We start from the raw sequence: 14,427 nt of genomic DNA on the forward strand, positions 1-14,427 counted from the left end.
TAATTCGAACAGAGCGCCAGAGCAGGTGGAAAAAGACGCGGCAGCAAGAACACAGAAATGAGCGGATTCAGGGGCTTGCAAATGCTATTTATATTCAGGGAAGTTTTCTGGCAAATTGACCCTCCATTTCTTTCAAAACCTAGCTGGTTTTGGTCAGAGTTGTACAGGACAGGACCAGGACAGGGTCTCGCAGTGGAATAACTAGCCAAGCCCACAGCGACCAGCTAATCTTACTGTAAAAGGCAAGCAGCCGGCCTGCAACGCGTCATGACAGGTTTGAAACGCGTATGGGCCACGGATCCAGTCGCCAAATGAGCGCGTGGTCACGGGACTGACCGGGACGCTAAAGATTGAGCGAAGACCGAAAAGGGGCCAAGGGGGGGCCCAAATTGAGAGGGGATTGGTGCCAAAGTGGAGATGCGGGAAATGAGGTGGATTCTTAGTGCGCTTAGATGCTGCAGACTTCGGGAGCTTGGCAAACAAAGAAAATCATCTTGCATTGACGTCTTGATGGAATAGGGGCGAGCAAATGGCTGGATGAAGAAGAAGAAAGAGAAGAAAGCAACATAAACACAAGAAGATAGTAGATGGATAGTCCAGGTCAAATGATTGCGCCGATAATCCCACCCCTGAACGCCGTGACCGAAATTCTCCTGTTCCTCGAAGCCCGAAAAATACCCGTTAAGATTCATGAAAACACCGATGGCAAAGGGAAGGATTGGTTGATCACAAGAAGACCTTCCGCGCGTCCCTAGGGTGGCTTTCGTTCGGGCAGTATGGGCATTTGAAGCGGCCACCCTTGCTGAGCCGCTTCAGCGACTCTTCGGCAATGACGTGTCCGCAGGGCATCATCATCGGAGGATTCTCATCGGTCGCCTGTTCTTTCGAGACGGGGCAGACAAAAATTGAATGAAAAAGATAAGAAGGCGGTAGGGAGATCTCAACCTGAAATCGGACAGTCAGTGACATATGCAATCATCGAAGAACGACTTCGAACACCCAACTTACCGGAAGCTCATTCGCGCTGGTCCATTCCGTTCGCTTCGCTTTCATTATGGTCTGTAGCTTCAGCAACGTCGGCAGCGCAATCGCACCGGCTGTCGCAGCAATGTACAGGGGCGAGTCGGCTGAGAGACCCAGGAGCGAGCAGAACTCACGAGTGAAGAACTGGGCCACGTCCGCCCAGGCCGACGGGCTGTTGAAGGTGGCTGAATACGGCGACTTCGACATGTTCTGCGCAAAGGCCATAGCACCACAGAGCTGCTGGATCTCTCTGTCATAGCGGGGGAGAAGTCTTGGAACTCCCGCCGGGCATAGGCGATGGCCGCGATGACATTACCCGGGCTGTGGAGTTGTGCCTCCGATTCCCCATGATACAGCCAGATATACTGCAGACGACACAGCTCAAATTCCAAATTACTCCCACGGGCTTCCAGCGCCTCGCGGTTCTCGCGCGACCACTCGATGGCCGGCTGCAAATTCTTCTTTTCTTTGAGCTCGTGGAGGATGTAATACATAGCGGCGAATTGCTTGCGAATCTCGGTGGAGGGGACCTCGTCCAAATCTAATAGGTTGGCGGCGTGCTCTGCGGGGATGGGATTCGACTCGCAGTGCTGGGCCATCGACTTCTTCTCCGCAATTTCAGACAGGAAGGTGGCGGCCACGGAGAACTGGCCCTCACGGAGGAGATGCATAGCGATCGCTCGGTTGATCAGATGTTCCTGTTCAGAGAGGGCGTCATGCTCGGTGCTGGGGAGGGGCCTGTCTTTGAAGAGCTACGATATATTAACATATGGAGGTTGTGTGGGAGAGAATGGGTGACATTGAGGACTGGATTTGATACCTTATCGAGCGACTTGGTGTACTTGCTGAGACCGCCATAGGTTTCTTTCAGGCTGTCGTTGATCGAATCAAACGATGCATTGACGGGATTTTGCAGTTTAGCCAGGGTCACTGCTGCTTGATTGGGGTCTATATATAAAAAGCGAGGTCCATGTTAGCCGACAGCGCTCGTTCGGTTGGAGGCGGGGCAAAGAACCCCCTCCGGTCATGCGACACGGTGGGAGCTGTCACTGACCAGCAGCGATAGTGTCTCGCGCCGCCTGTAAAAGATCAATGGTGGACTGAACGTTCTTCAGGCCCTGAGAGCTCTTCAGCCTCTTCAAGAGCCGATCGTGTTCCTTCTGGACCAGTTCCATGTTGTCCGACGACGGAGAGCGGAGTACACGATGCGGAGTCAATCAGGTTACCGCCCGATCAGTGCTCCGGGGGCCATGGAGGACGGTTCAACTCCGAACCGAAGGCTTGATGATTTGGTAATACTGAAGAGCCCTTAAGGCCAGCTCTTCGTCTATCTGAAGGATTCTCGGGTGCTGGGCGGGATACTTTGTCTGAACAAGAGGAACAAGAGGAACAGCCGTGGTCGGCACGTTGAGCTGTTCCGGATGATCGCCGTTCCTTACGCCATAGACACGTGACTCCTCACATTCGCCGGGACTCTGGAATACGTGAGACCTCCCGGCATAGAGATACATTCTCTGTAGAACATTTGTGAACATTCATGATAGCCATCTCTATCGGTTCTACTCGCTCGCCCCCCATGGCTGCTGGCTTGGTGGTCCGGGGTTGGTGACTTGGTGACCCTGTGAGAGCTCTCAACTGCCTTCGAGTGCCAAGTGCACTAGTCCTCTTTTGGTCATCAACAAGGCAGTCTGAGTCAGCACCCGAGTCATGGGTTTCACTGTGACCAATCAAAGTCCACCAGAGCAATGAGTCACTCCACTCTCGCTTACGCTAGCGCGGATCGGAGCGGGTATAAAGTCTGCCATCCGCTCACCTCCTTTCGACTTCTTTTTTCTTTTCTTTTCCATCCTAGTGCACGGGTTTTACACGCATCAGTGAGGAATTATCCGAGATCGTGTTTTTGCTAGTTGAAAACTACCAAATTGACTGCTCCAGATGGTCTTCGGATCGTCTGGGAATTTTTGAATAAACAAAGTTGCCCTAGACCCCTTGGCTGTGAGGCCCTCGGGTTTGGATATGTGCTCGCGATGCTCTGGAACCGTCATGGTACCGGCTGCCGAGTGCTGTCGTGGTCTTCTTTTCACTACTGCTTGCTACCCTGGTTGGTGGCCTGTAGAGAAGAGAGTAGGACCGCGCAAGTAGTCGTAGTTTTATGGACACTGGGCCACGGTGCAGCACTGGAGGCTCTTCTGGACCTTGTAGAATAGAATGAACCCCCTTTTCGATCTCCGTTCCAGGGACCTATGCCCTCCCGGTGATTTCGTCACCAGTCAAACCCTCCCTATCGCCAGAGTTTGAGACCAGCTGCCGCTTGTTCTATTCCCTTTCCCCCTTGCGTGGTCGAAGCTTTCAGCTTGCGTTGGTGCCTGACGCCGATCCAGCCTCACCGCCCACTTTCTGCAGTGACGTCGGCACTGTTGCATACTGAGGAAGAGCTTGAAACCCTTGATTCTGGACCACCGGGAGGTCTTTCGGGCTCCAAATCCCAATACTTTTTCTCTTTCTCAGATCGCTGGAACATGCATCAGCCCCTATTCACTGGATATGCCCCCGTGGTTTCTATCTGACCAGCACTACCGGAGGATCAAAAGAAGGTTGGTACCTCCCTGACGTTGGAGCCGAGGCGTGGCGCTTGCTGTGGCTCCGATGCTGTTTCCCCCTCCCTTGGGCTCCGATACTGCTGTTCTCTTCTGGACTGCCTGACTTGTTCACAGTCCTGCGTTGACCAGTAGCGCCCATGCAGGCCAGTGCTCCGCCTGCGTCTGTGGCGGACCGTCGCGACTCCGCGAAGGTCTCGGACGACATCAGGTCAAGCCCCGCCTCGATCACCAATGGGCCTGATCGTCCACCAACCCAAGGTCCGCAGGGCCGCCAGGGCCACCAGAAAATTGTCTTCACCGATCCTGTTGCACTGCGATATCTCGAAGAGGACCCCTCCACCGACGTCCTGCACCGTCGCACTACCCTCCAGGGCTACGAGATCTACATCGTCGAACAATGGGCCTGCTCGCGCATCCATCCGACCTTTGTTATTGCAACCTATACTGGTGACACCTCTCATACCGTAATCGTGGGCGTTCTCAGCGTGCCGACCGAGGAATCAACATGGTCCCCGCGCCTGCGGCTGTACTTTAATGCGGTCAAGCAATATGGCGCACGACGGAAGGAGACACCTGTGGGGATTGTCATGGTCACTGACTTGGGCTCATTCCCGTCGGCCCTCACGGTGATCCCGGTTCCTGAAGGCGACATCAAGAAACACCGAGAAGACTTCATCGTAAACGAAAATCTAAAACGGCTCGGCTGCGCGGGTCGTGCGGGTCTGAAGCTGCAGCCTCCCCTGCCAGCAACAGAGGCTAAGTTCCATCAACTATACCGGGCCAGTGAGCGCATCCCTCTCTACAACGCAGTTATCGAACTCGTCAAGCAGTGTCAAATCGCACTGATGGTGTTTGACAAACTGGCGCCCGAGTACGTGGATGGTTTGTTATGTGATGTAACAGAAGCATCTATCAGCGATTGGTGGACCGATATTGGGACCGAGCTATATAATATCGAACCCAGCGATGGTGCTCTGGGCCCCACGAGCGTGGCTGCCCTGTTGGGAACTCTCTTGGGAGCTCGGAATCGGCTCCACGCCTATGGTGCCCCTGTGGGAAAAGATGCGTTTGATATCGATAATTTGAAGAGAGGTATTGGTGGATTCCAAAAGTCTCAAAAGATGACGCGATCCAGAAGACTGGACCGACAAACGTTGGACAAGCTACACCGTGCCACGGCCAAGGCGGCGAACTCGGAAGGCTGGACCGATGCCGTCAAATCCACCATGGCGGAGCTCAGCGGCCAAGGTGGGGAGATGGTCATGGGAATGGTTCGTGGACGAGAGAAAGGCGGTATTGCAGACATTGAGACTCTTGATCTCGACAATTTCGTTCAGTGCTGCTATGGGTCAAGGGCAAAATACCTTTGGCTGGGAAAACCCCGCAAAAGCGGCCTCGATAATGGGTTCACCCGGGGACCCGGAACAGACATGATGTTCACGACAGACGATCAGGGCCGTTATGTCTGGACGAGTCGGAGGAAACACTCGACCGAGGATTTGCATACCGAGCGTGTATCGTCTAGCCTTGATCGGCCATGGAAGGAGCCCGAATCGATACCCGCGGAAGAAAGAGATCATCGAAAAAAAGGCGTTAGTGGCAGAGTATCAGACGCCAGGGCTGGCCTTGGACGGTTTAAGGATGCCGTTGGGTTGCCCGGGCTTCGCTCACACCATCACAAACAAATACCCCGAGAAGCCGCGGGCTTGACCCATGACGCTGCATATCAACCGCAACTTGACAGCGATACTGAGGTCTCGGCCTCCAAAACTAAACCGGGCTCGAGTCTACCATCAGAAACCAAACTGGGAGATGAATTTGGAACTCAACCAGAAGATGAGCAAAATGCCCAAGCACCCGGCACGATCGACACTGCCGCGGAGCTTAAGCCGCCTGAAATCCACATCGAGACTGCACCACCAGCAGCCAGACCAGAAGAGCAATCGGAACAGGCCGATAAAGTTTCAGACCTGCAGCGCATTCCAACCGTGGAGGAAGAGGAGTCAGATATCGAGCGTACAAGGACTCGATCTACTGCGGCATCAAGTGAGCGAGACAGAGACGAACCAGCGGCCGGTTTGGCTTTGATGGCCCTCCGCCGGGCTCAGAGCTGTGAAGAAATTCGCAACATAGAGAATGACAGTGCTCGGCGAGACAATTCTTGCCCGCGACATCTGTCTTTCAGCAATGTCGAAGAAGTGGTACTCACCTGGGACCTGCCGGGCGGCCAACCGACGGTCAAAGACACCAGCGATCTTGTGGAGGCCATTGAGCAAGAAGACATGCTCGCCTCTGATGCCCGTATCTTTACATCTCGCATCCTAGACTTGACCGAGAACACCGTGCCCTGGGTGGAGCGCCAGGTAGGCTCTGTCGACGGCCTCAACCAAATCATATATGATCGCCATGAAGAACTTAACGCCGTGTACCTGGAACGCTTCGGCGATTACCAGCGGCTGCGGGAACGATCTAGCGATCTTCTGAGCGATGAGCACGCGCATCTCACAGACAGCGTGAGGCGAGTCGAGCTGTTGGGTGCCAAACTGGATTACGAGTTGCACGTCCTCGAATCAAAGGTGGAGGACATGGAGGAAGGCGTGACGGATTTTGAGCGACACATAATCAATCTGGAATCCCGTGTCAAAGGTCTCCTGCAAGGCGAAGAAGAGCAAAGTGTGTCACGGGTGACGTGGCTACGTCGGTCGATGGGATTCCCGGCGCAATGATATCTCCAAATCCTATTCTCATGTCTGTACGATATCCCCATTTGCTTGTTGATATTTTTTGTTGTCATTTTTTATTGCCCTTGGCCTATTGTACATAAATAGAGAGGCGCTCTGCGCGCCATCCCAAGCTGTGATGATATAAACGTGGTTCCAGCATGACACCAAGACACAAGTGTCTACGATCGATTGCAGCGCGCATCACGGGGCAGGCAGTCAACATTATTCGCCTACACCCTCCGATGTCTGTAATTCAGAACTGTCGACTCTGTGTCCGATCCAAATCCTTCGTTTCCCCCTGCAGCGTCATTGTTCTTCGACACCTTACATGCTCAAACCCATGCCGCCACCTTGCTGGCCGGCACCTTGCTGCATCTTCTCGCTGACCTTGATGTTGACGTCGAAGAACTTGGAGACGCAGCGGTCAAGGCAGACAGACTCGCCCTTGTTGAGGTCACCCTCACGGTAATCGGTCGGGATGCACTTCTTGCTGCAGGACTCGGTCAAGCTGGTACGCGCCTTCGCATCAGTAAAGACATGGCCCTCGCAAACGAATGGGGAGGGCACCACAGGATATGTTGAATCAAGTGTAAATCCCTGAACTCTTCTGGACTCACCGAGTGAACATGTCGGAAATCATCTCGACCTCAGTCTCGGCAGCAGCGATCTTCTGCTCCGAGGACATCTTGGGCTGACCACCGAAGAGGAACGACATAATGAATTATGGTGATGGGGATATGGAGGAGTAATGAAGATAGATGCTGTACCGATGTATTAGTATTCCATTGCATCCAGCGTGGACGGGCAACTTACGAGATTGTGACGGTTGATGGATGGACTCAGGGTAAATGCGGACCGGAAGTCTCGAGGTCGAGAAGCTTGGACCACCCGCGCCTCCTTCCGCCTTCCGCCTTCCGCACGCGAGTTTTCCCACTGGAATTTTTCCTTCTCTTTCTTCTTCTTCTTCCTCTTCTTACTCGCGCAATGTGAGGGTTGACTGCTCTTCATGCATTCAATTCACCCTCGATGGGCATTGCAAGGCCTTAAGGGTCTGTCTAATAGGTAAGAATCATTTCTTGTTTCATTCACAATTTTTTATGTTCTTTTTGTCTTGTTTTACATGATGATTTCTCCCATCTGCTTCAGAACCGCTGCAGTTGATGCCCTCTCGAGGGTAGATGAACGCAACGGACAACCGAAACTGATCATTCTATTCCTTGATTTAATTGTCTCGTGCTCTCAATGAATTGGGGACTTTGCTGACCTTGATTCTCAGTGCAGGCCGATGCCTTGCTGCCCGTATCCAGTCCCCGTCTCCACTCGGGGTCTCCCGACAAACTTACCGGCTTTGGTTGATTCGAAATGGTAGTTCCAATGCGTCCCCAGAGAAGGCATTCCAGGAGCGTGTCGAAGAGATTCGCAATGCTTGCGCAGAACCCTACCCCCGCCTGGTGGCAGACCCCCGTCGTCTCAGTCCGGCCGAGTTCGGAATGCGCTACGCCCATCTGGCGGAAAATGAAACAGTAGAAGCAGACACGGTTGTGGTCTCTGGTAGGTTCCTCTGGCCTCTGTCCTTTCTCGGCCGTTGTACTTAGATTAGTTAGGTAGGATTCGTACGTATAGACTTGCCGGGAGCAAATTGATCTTCTTTGATATCGTTCAAGACGGCCATAAGGTCCAAGTGATGTGCAACAAACGCCGACTAGAGGGCGTCGAGCCCCAGAATTTTAAGAAATTTTATCGTCTCCTGCGGCGTGGAGATGCTTTCGCTGTCACCGGTCGACCGCACCGCACCGGCCGAGGCGAGCTCACCGTCGATGCAACAACGTTGCCCCAACTGCTGGCGCCATGTCTTCATGATGTCCCGGTCCACGATATTTCGCATGAAACATCACCGTATCCCCGCCATGTCCAGTTCCTGGCGGATCCCACCGCGGCGGATATCATCCGGGCCCGATCCTCCCTCGTTCAGTATCTGCGCCAATTCTTCCTGGACCGTTCTTTCATGGAAGTCAGTACTCCGATCATTGATTCCGTGGCTGGTGGCGCGATCGCCCGGCCGTTTTATACGTCCGCCACAGAGTTTCCAGATCGCAAGCTGTCATTGCGCATCGCTCCTGAGCTGTGGTTGAAGCGTTTGGTGGTGGGCGGGTTCGACAAGATCTTCGAAATTGGACCCTCGTTCCGCAATGAGGGTATGTTATGTCTGGATGTTCTAGGAGATACGTTGAGATCCTGAAAAACTGACCATCTATAGGCCTGGACAAGACCCATAACCCCGAATTCACCACCTGCGAGTTCTATCACGCCTACGCGAACCTGGAAGACTTGATGAGCATCACGGAGAAGCTGCTCTCGGGAATGGCCACTCATATCCAGACCCTCAATACGAAGGGCACGCTTCGGCCCACCACTGCCAATTTCACCGCGCCCTTCCGACGGATCGACTTCATCACGGGTATTGAGGCCCAGATCAACCATAAGTTGCCTGATCTCACCTCTCCCGACGCCTTGGACGAAGTGGTCCGCCTCTTCCACACCCTCTCTCTCCCTCTCCCGACCAATCCAACTCTACCCCGTCTTCTGGATGAGCTCTGCGGTACCTTCGTAGAACCCACTTGCATCGACCCGACCTTCATCATCAACCCGCCCGAATGTCTCTCTCCGCTTTCCAAATCCTTCATTCACCCCGAAAATCAGCAGCGTGTCGCCGCTCGCGGCGAGCTCTTTGTCGAAGGCAAAGAGCTCGTCAACACTTACGAGGAGGAAAACTCGCCCACAGAGCAGCGCCGCAAATTCGAGGACCAAGTGCGCTTCAGCAAGGCTGCCGACGAGCCTGGTGAGATCGACGAAAGCTATCTTGAGGCTTTGGAGTGGGGACTTCCGGCCACAGGCGGCTGGGGCTGTGGTATTGATCGTCTGGTGATGCTGTTCACGGGCGCGAAACGAATTGGCGATGTATTGGCGTTCGGCAATCTGCGAGCTGTCACGAAGAGAGCCGAAAGTGCCTCGAGTGAGTAGGATGGCCCCCGTCTTCTGGAGATCCCATCATGGTATCGGGATCCGATGAGATCATAGTGTATAATAGTTGTTTGCATATCACATACCCTCTCCGTTCAAATGCAATTGCATCCGCCAGTCTCGTTGAGCATTATATTCGCTCTACATTCTTCATCCGTCGTATTATTCGTCCATCAGATCCCATGCACAACGCTGAAGTATGTCCGTCGCTAGCCGTGGTTGTGTCGGCGCGGGCCGATGGTTCCTATCTGCATCGAACTTCGAAGCGGGGAAAACAATCTTGCCGCAACAATCATGAATATCTCCCAAGCTCCGGTGGCACAAGCGGTCACGGTCAGTCTGAAAGATCTGGAAAATGGTATGATTCGCTCTTAGAACTGCATAATCAATAAAGATACTCATTGCGACACACAGGCACCGTCTCCTTCGACACGCTGATCGAAGCTTTCGGTCCCTCCTCGCTGGGGATTATCGTGGTAAAAGACCTGCCTGAGAACTTTGTCCAGCTGCGCGCGCAGGTTCTCTCCAATGCATCATATCTGGCAGCTCTTCCCAAGTCAGAACTGGGTAGGTCAAAAAAAAGCGTCTCCTTTTCGAGGCCCTCCTCCCTCTCCTCCAGGAGCTCGTCTTGGTCCCAATTTACTGATCGCCCCGCTCCAGAACCTCTCGAAAGCCCCGAATCTAAGTACCTAGTCGGTTGGTCCTGTGGCAAGGAAACTTTGAAATCAGGAACCTTCGACACTCTGAAGGGCTCCTACTACGTCAACTGCGCCTTCTACCAGGACCCAGCCCTGCAGAGCGCTCCTGCGGATGGCTTCCCCAACCTGCCCCAGTACACGGCGCCCAATATCTGGCCGCCATCCACAAAGCTGCCGGCCTTTCGGTCCAGCGTGGAAAGCCTCTGCTCCTTGATCATCGACACCGCTGCCCTGGTGGCCAAGGCGTGTGATCAGTACGCTGAGGCCAACATCGAGGACTACAAGCCTGGCTACTTGGAGCACGTGGTGACAACCAGTCTGACCACGAAAGCCAGACTGCTGCACTATTTCCCAGCGAATGCGTCACTCATGAGTACCGAAGCCTCAGAGGCCAACGTCGACGACGACGACTGGTGCGCCACCCACGTCGACCACGGCTGCTTGACCGGCCTCACCTCAGCCATGTTCCTCGACGAAGCAGCCTCCCTCCCAATCCCGGACCCAGACCCAACCGCAACCCTTCCAGAACTGACACAGTCCCCTGACCCCTCGGCTGGCCTGTATATCCGCTCGCGCACAGGCTCCATCGTCAAGGTCAACATCCCAAAGGACTGCCTCGCCTTCCAGACTGGCGAGGCGCTGGAACTCATCACTCGCGGCAAGTTCCAGGCCGTGCCGCACTTCGTGAAAGGAGCCAAATGCCCTGGTGGGAAGTCGCGCATTGCGCGGAATACGTTGGCGGTGTTCACGCAGCCGAATCTGGCGGAAGAGGTTGAGCCTGGTTTGACTTTTGCCGAATTTGCGAGACGCGTGGTACAGAAGAATTACTAGCTGCAACTATAGAAAGTAGCAGATTTTCTCCAATGGCAATGTACAGAATCTGCTCAGTAGAACGCGGGCAAAATCACAAGAAGGTTGCCATTTTCTCATGGCATATAGTAGAGCTTGATATTGAATATAAGCAGTCTGTCAGCGTTTTTGTCCAAGATTATTTTCTATTGGTTCATGATATTTCTTGATATTTGTGAATACTCACTTTCTTGTGTTATTGAAAATTGACATTTCCCGCATGAAAGGCATAGTCTTGCGGTTCTGGAGAACGAATAACGTGGTTCATCCAGCACGACGGTATTTATCATTTAAGAAGGGTTATGTATAGGATGTAGAGAAAACTAGACCCATCCGCTGTGTAACAGCATGTCACTTCTTTAAGCATTGGATAAACGTGATGGGGCATTACTGCGTTCTACATAACATGGTGAAGTGGAGGGATGGAACAATTGCCATGGTAGCTATGCATAGGTCTAAGAAAGGATTGACTTGATTATGCTGTGTTCTTCGTTCCTTTCAAGATATGGCACACATAAAAGGGTCATTAGAAGTCATTAATAACAAAGAGCTAAAGTCTAGGCATCCCGGCCTTCAACAATGACTGGCGAGTATCAATTTTACATTAGCTTGGTATAAGAAATGCAAGCTTGGTCCGTACCGTCATCCATGGGCAAGCCAGAATCGATATCATAGCCATCACGTCTAAATATTGACTCACTCATCTTCATAGTCATCATCATTGGCGTCATAATTTTCACGGAACGGAATAGATGCCATAAGCTCTACATCCGCAAGGTCCGACTCGCTATCGTCCTCCGCCTGCGAGTCGTCCTTTTCATCGGTATTCACATCACCCAGGCCAGAGCTAACTAGCTTGCTCATCTTGCTGACCTCGCGGAACGGCTTCTTCTGCGTGCGGCCAGCGCTTTTTTCACCGGGGAACTGCGCAAGTCTCACATCGATGGGGTCAGTGCTACCGGCTAAGATCCGTAAAATCGCCTGCCACCGTTCGGGTTCTTTGCGTTGGTCCGCGGCTGGCCCGACCTCTACGCCGTTGATAGTGGCCAGACCAAGAGTTTGAACGCGGTAGTCACCCCAGAACCAGTTCAGCCCCTCGGCGATACGGTTGTCGGCCATAATCGAATACCGGCGGCCGCTCAGAATGTCGTGCAGGTCGTAGTCAAGACAATCGCTGCCAAAGTGAAGATTTGTGGCCTCAGGCTCGTAGCAACGGCCGAGGATCATGCCTGGGGTGACGATGCAGGTCTTACCGCCAGCGATGCGATACCAATTGCCTTCGTACCCGGTCATGCCGACGTACTGGAATGCATTGATGACTTCATTAAAGTGCATTTTTTGCAAAGGATCTTTGGCGAAAGGCATGTAGTGATCAAGGCGGTTCGGGTCGCGAGTATACACTTTGCCAGCGATATAAGGCACACACGATCTGGCAAGTTGCTCATCTTTGGGATCGGCAGAACAGTCCTCAAGCTGCAGCCAGATGCGCTCGACGAACATCACGTCTGAAACGAGGTCGTTCTTGAACTGCTTGGTTTCGCCTACTTCTTCCAGGTCCTCCGCGGTGATTCCCCAGGGCTTCAGACGGACAGTGTCCTTGACAGCGATGAGCTCGTGGCCAATGTATATTCCCTTGCAGAAAATACGGGCATTTGGCCATTCACCCTTGAATCGGACATAGTGCAACAAGCTGTAAGAGGCCATGGTGGTCAGGGCATGTTCAATTGAAGGATGGAACTTTTCCCGGGGAACGCTCTGAAGAAATCGCTCAAAGGCATGGAAAGGCTTGATGCACTTCAGCGGCAGGTAAGTATATTGAAGGGAATAAGATTTATCATCCTCATTCGGATGAGGAAGTGTTTCGACCCGGAACCCGGAGTATGTCACGGGCCTCTGTTTCTTGGTGAGTTGAACGATATCAAGGAAGCTGATCGGTTCTTCGGGAACCTGAGTCACAACACCGGCGCGCCATTCAGGAGTGCCGTGCCATTTGCCATCTCCGCCTTTGATTTGCATGGTCATGGTTTCTGAATTCCATTCTAGAGTGCCGTCCAAGGACCAGGTCCAAAGGACTACCTCGCCACGACGGGGAATGAACCCGGGCTGAAGCGTGTAGCGGATGAAAGCGTTCTCAAGCAGCTCGTGGTTGAATACCCAATCTCTGTTGAAAGGATGGTTGATTTCAATATCCAGCCTGCCATGCTTCTTAAGGTCCATGATGTGGCCTTTCCAGTAGTCAGGGCCTTCCTCCGTGCAAGGCCACTGGGGGTCCCACCACTGTTGCGAGTACTTCTTCCTGTCAGCCTCCATCTCGGCTTTGGTGCGTCCTGGGTCTATGTTAGGGTGTGTGGTATTGGGAGGTCATGTGAGGAAGACTTACGCTTTCGGATCTTAGATCCTTGAGATTGTCTGGCACAGGGAACGCACTCGCAAGGTTTTACACGTTCGGTCATCAACCAGTGAAAGTGCTTGAAGAAAGTGACTCGGGACTGGAAGTATTTGCCGCTGGGGTGACCAAAAAGGAACGCGTCACGCTTTCGCCGAGTCAGCAAGCTGAACTAGCACTATGGTACTTGAACTTACCATTGCGCTGTTGGTCCCCCGGGGTCGATCCATGAGAGCATAACCCTCAGGCAATTTTTCCAGGATGTAATTAATACCTTTTCAGATTGATATTAGCCCATGGATGGAAGAACAAGAAAGCAAAAGAAATCCGTAGAAATTAACAGATAATATCAGTCCATATTTGGGATAGAACAGGTACAATGACATCGTCAATTGGAAAAGCGTGAGAAACAAAGCCATGCCATCAATCCCATCCATCTGGGGCTTACGAAGCCGGGGTTCATGGATTGGTTGGCCAAAGACTTGAACCAATATCAACCAAGGCGGATGAACTAGGCCATAGCAACAGCAATAGGCCAGATAGGCATCGAGTATAGGTGAATAAAACAAAATATACGTACCTTCTTCCTTAGCATTTTCATGCTCAACCCACATCGCAGCTAGGCCCATCCTCCATCTGCTATCATCCTTCATGCGATAATGGAATTGCGCCGAAGGACTGTTCAGAGGCCAGGTGGCCTTGTCGCCATCGCTTTTTTCATCAGGTACCGGGATGACAACCGTGTTAGGGTCATCGGTCACCTCGCTGTCGGACGGCATGGTGGGATAGCTTGATGCCGGCCAAGCGGACGCGTTGATTGGGGCCTGGGCGGCCCCCGGTGATGGCTGACGCAACCAGTGTTGGCAAAATGATGGCCAGGGAATATAGAAAGAAATTATTCTTCTTCTTAATTGGAAAGGGTTGCTTGGTTTTTGTTTAATTTTTTTCGGAGTGGAAGTAGAAGAGGGCTGGCTTCTCCAGTTTGATGCTGAACAGCCAAACAATGAGACAGCGTGGGCATTTAGAGTAAGCGGTGTGACCTTGGGAGGCGGTTTGTAGATGGCGGTCGGTGGATAGTTTGGCAGAATTACCACGCTATGCCGGATTTAGAAACACGACGTTTACTT

General features: G+C 52.8%; 6 protein-coding genes across 6 annotated transcripts; 3 read left to right on the plus strand and 3 right to left on the minus strand.

The window, feature by feature from the left end:
• Positions 1-726: 726 nt before the first annotated feature.
• On the minus strand, positions 727-2,198 carry N7462_007379 (ubiquitin-protein ligase RMD5; the record flags this gene model as incomplete). The annotated part of the gene is made up of 5 exons (XM_057079097.1): positions 727-945; positions 1,009-1,273; positions 1,303-1,775; positions 1,844-1,971; positions 2,078-2,198. 5 exons carry the CDS (start codon positions 2,196-2,198, stop codon positions 727-729), a joined length of 1,206 nt encoding a protein of 401 aa, XP_056931767.1.
• Positions 2,199-3,760: 1,562 nt separating this feature from the next.
• Positions 3,761-6,349, plus strand: N7462_007380 (putative Sin3 complex subunit (Stb2); the record flags this gene model as incomplete). Its single annotated transcript, XM_057079098.1, has 1 exon — positions 3,761-6,349. The coding sequence occupies one exon, from the start codon at positions 3,761-3,763 to the stop codon at positions 6,347-6,349; it is 2,589 nt and encodes an 862-aa protein (XP_056931768.1).
• A 321-nt stretch (positions 6,350-6,670) lies between these two features.
• Positions 6,671-7,061, minus strand: N7462_007381 (Tim10/DDP family zinc finger protein; the record flags this gene model as incomplete). The annotated part of the gene is given in 2 exon segments (XM_057079099.1): positions 6,671-6,953; positions 6,964-7,061. The coding sequence occupies 2 exon segments, from the start codon at positions 7,059-7,061 to the stop codon at positions 6,671-6,673; spliced, it is 381 nt and encodes a 126-aa protein (XP_056931769.1).
• A 969-nt stretch (positions 7,062-8,030) lies between these two features.
• On the plus strand, positions 8,031-9,367 carry N7462_007382 (uncharacterized protein; the record flags this gene model as incomplete). The annotated part of the gene is made up of 2 exons (XM_057079100.1): positions 8,031-8,541; positions 8,604-9,367. The coding sequence occupies 2 exons, from the start codon at positions 8,031-8,033 to the stop codon at positions 9,365-9,367; spliced, it is 1,275 nt and encodes a 424-aa protein (XP_056931770.1).
• Positions 9,368-9,661: 294 nt separating this feature from the next.
• Positions 9,662-10,896, plus strand: N7462_007383 (uncharacterized protein; the record flags this gene model as incomplete). The annotated part of the gene is made up of 2 exons (XM_057079101.1): positions 9,662-9,725; positions 9,782-10,896. The coding sequence occupies 2 exons, from the start codon at positions 9,662-9,664 to the stop codon at positions 10,894-10,896; spliced, it is 1,179 nt and encodes a 392-aa protein (XP_056931771.1).
• Positions 10,897-11,610: 714 nt separating this feature from the next.
• Positions 11,611-14,079, minus strand: N7462_007384 (uncharacterized protein; the record flags this gene model as incomplete). Its single annotated transcript, XM_057079102.1, has 4 exons — positions 11,611-13,241; positions 13,295-13,448; positions 13,498-13,574; positions 13,881-14,079. 4 exons carry the CDS (start codon positions 14,077-14,079, stop codon positions 11,611-11,613), a joined length of 2,061 nt encoding a protein of 686 aa, XP_056931772.1.
• Positions 14,080-14,427: the final 348 nt, after the last annotated feature.

The sequence above is a fragment of the Penicillium macrosclerotiorum genome (assembly GCF_028827735.1).
Source record: "Penicillium macrosclerotiorum strain IBT 26536 chromosome Unknown utg000007l_segment0_segment0, whole genome shotgun sequence".
NCBI classification, from domain to species: Eukaryota; Fungi; Ascomycota; class Eurotiomycetes; order Eurotiales; family Aspergillaceae; genus Penicillium; species Penicillium macrosclerotiorum.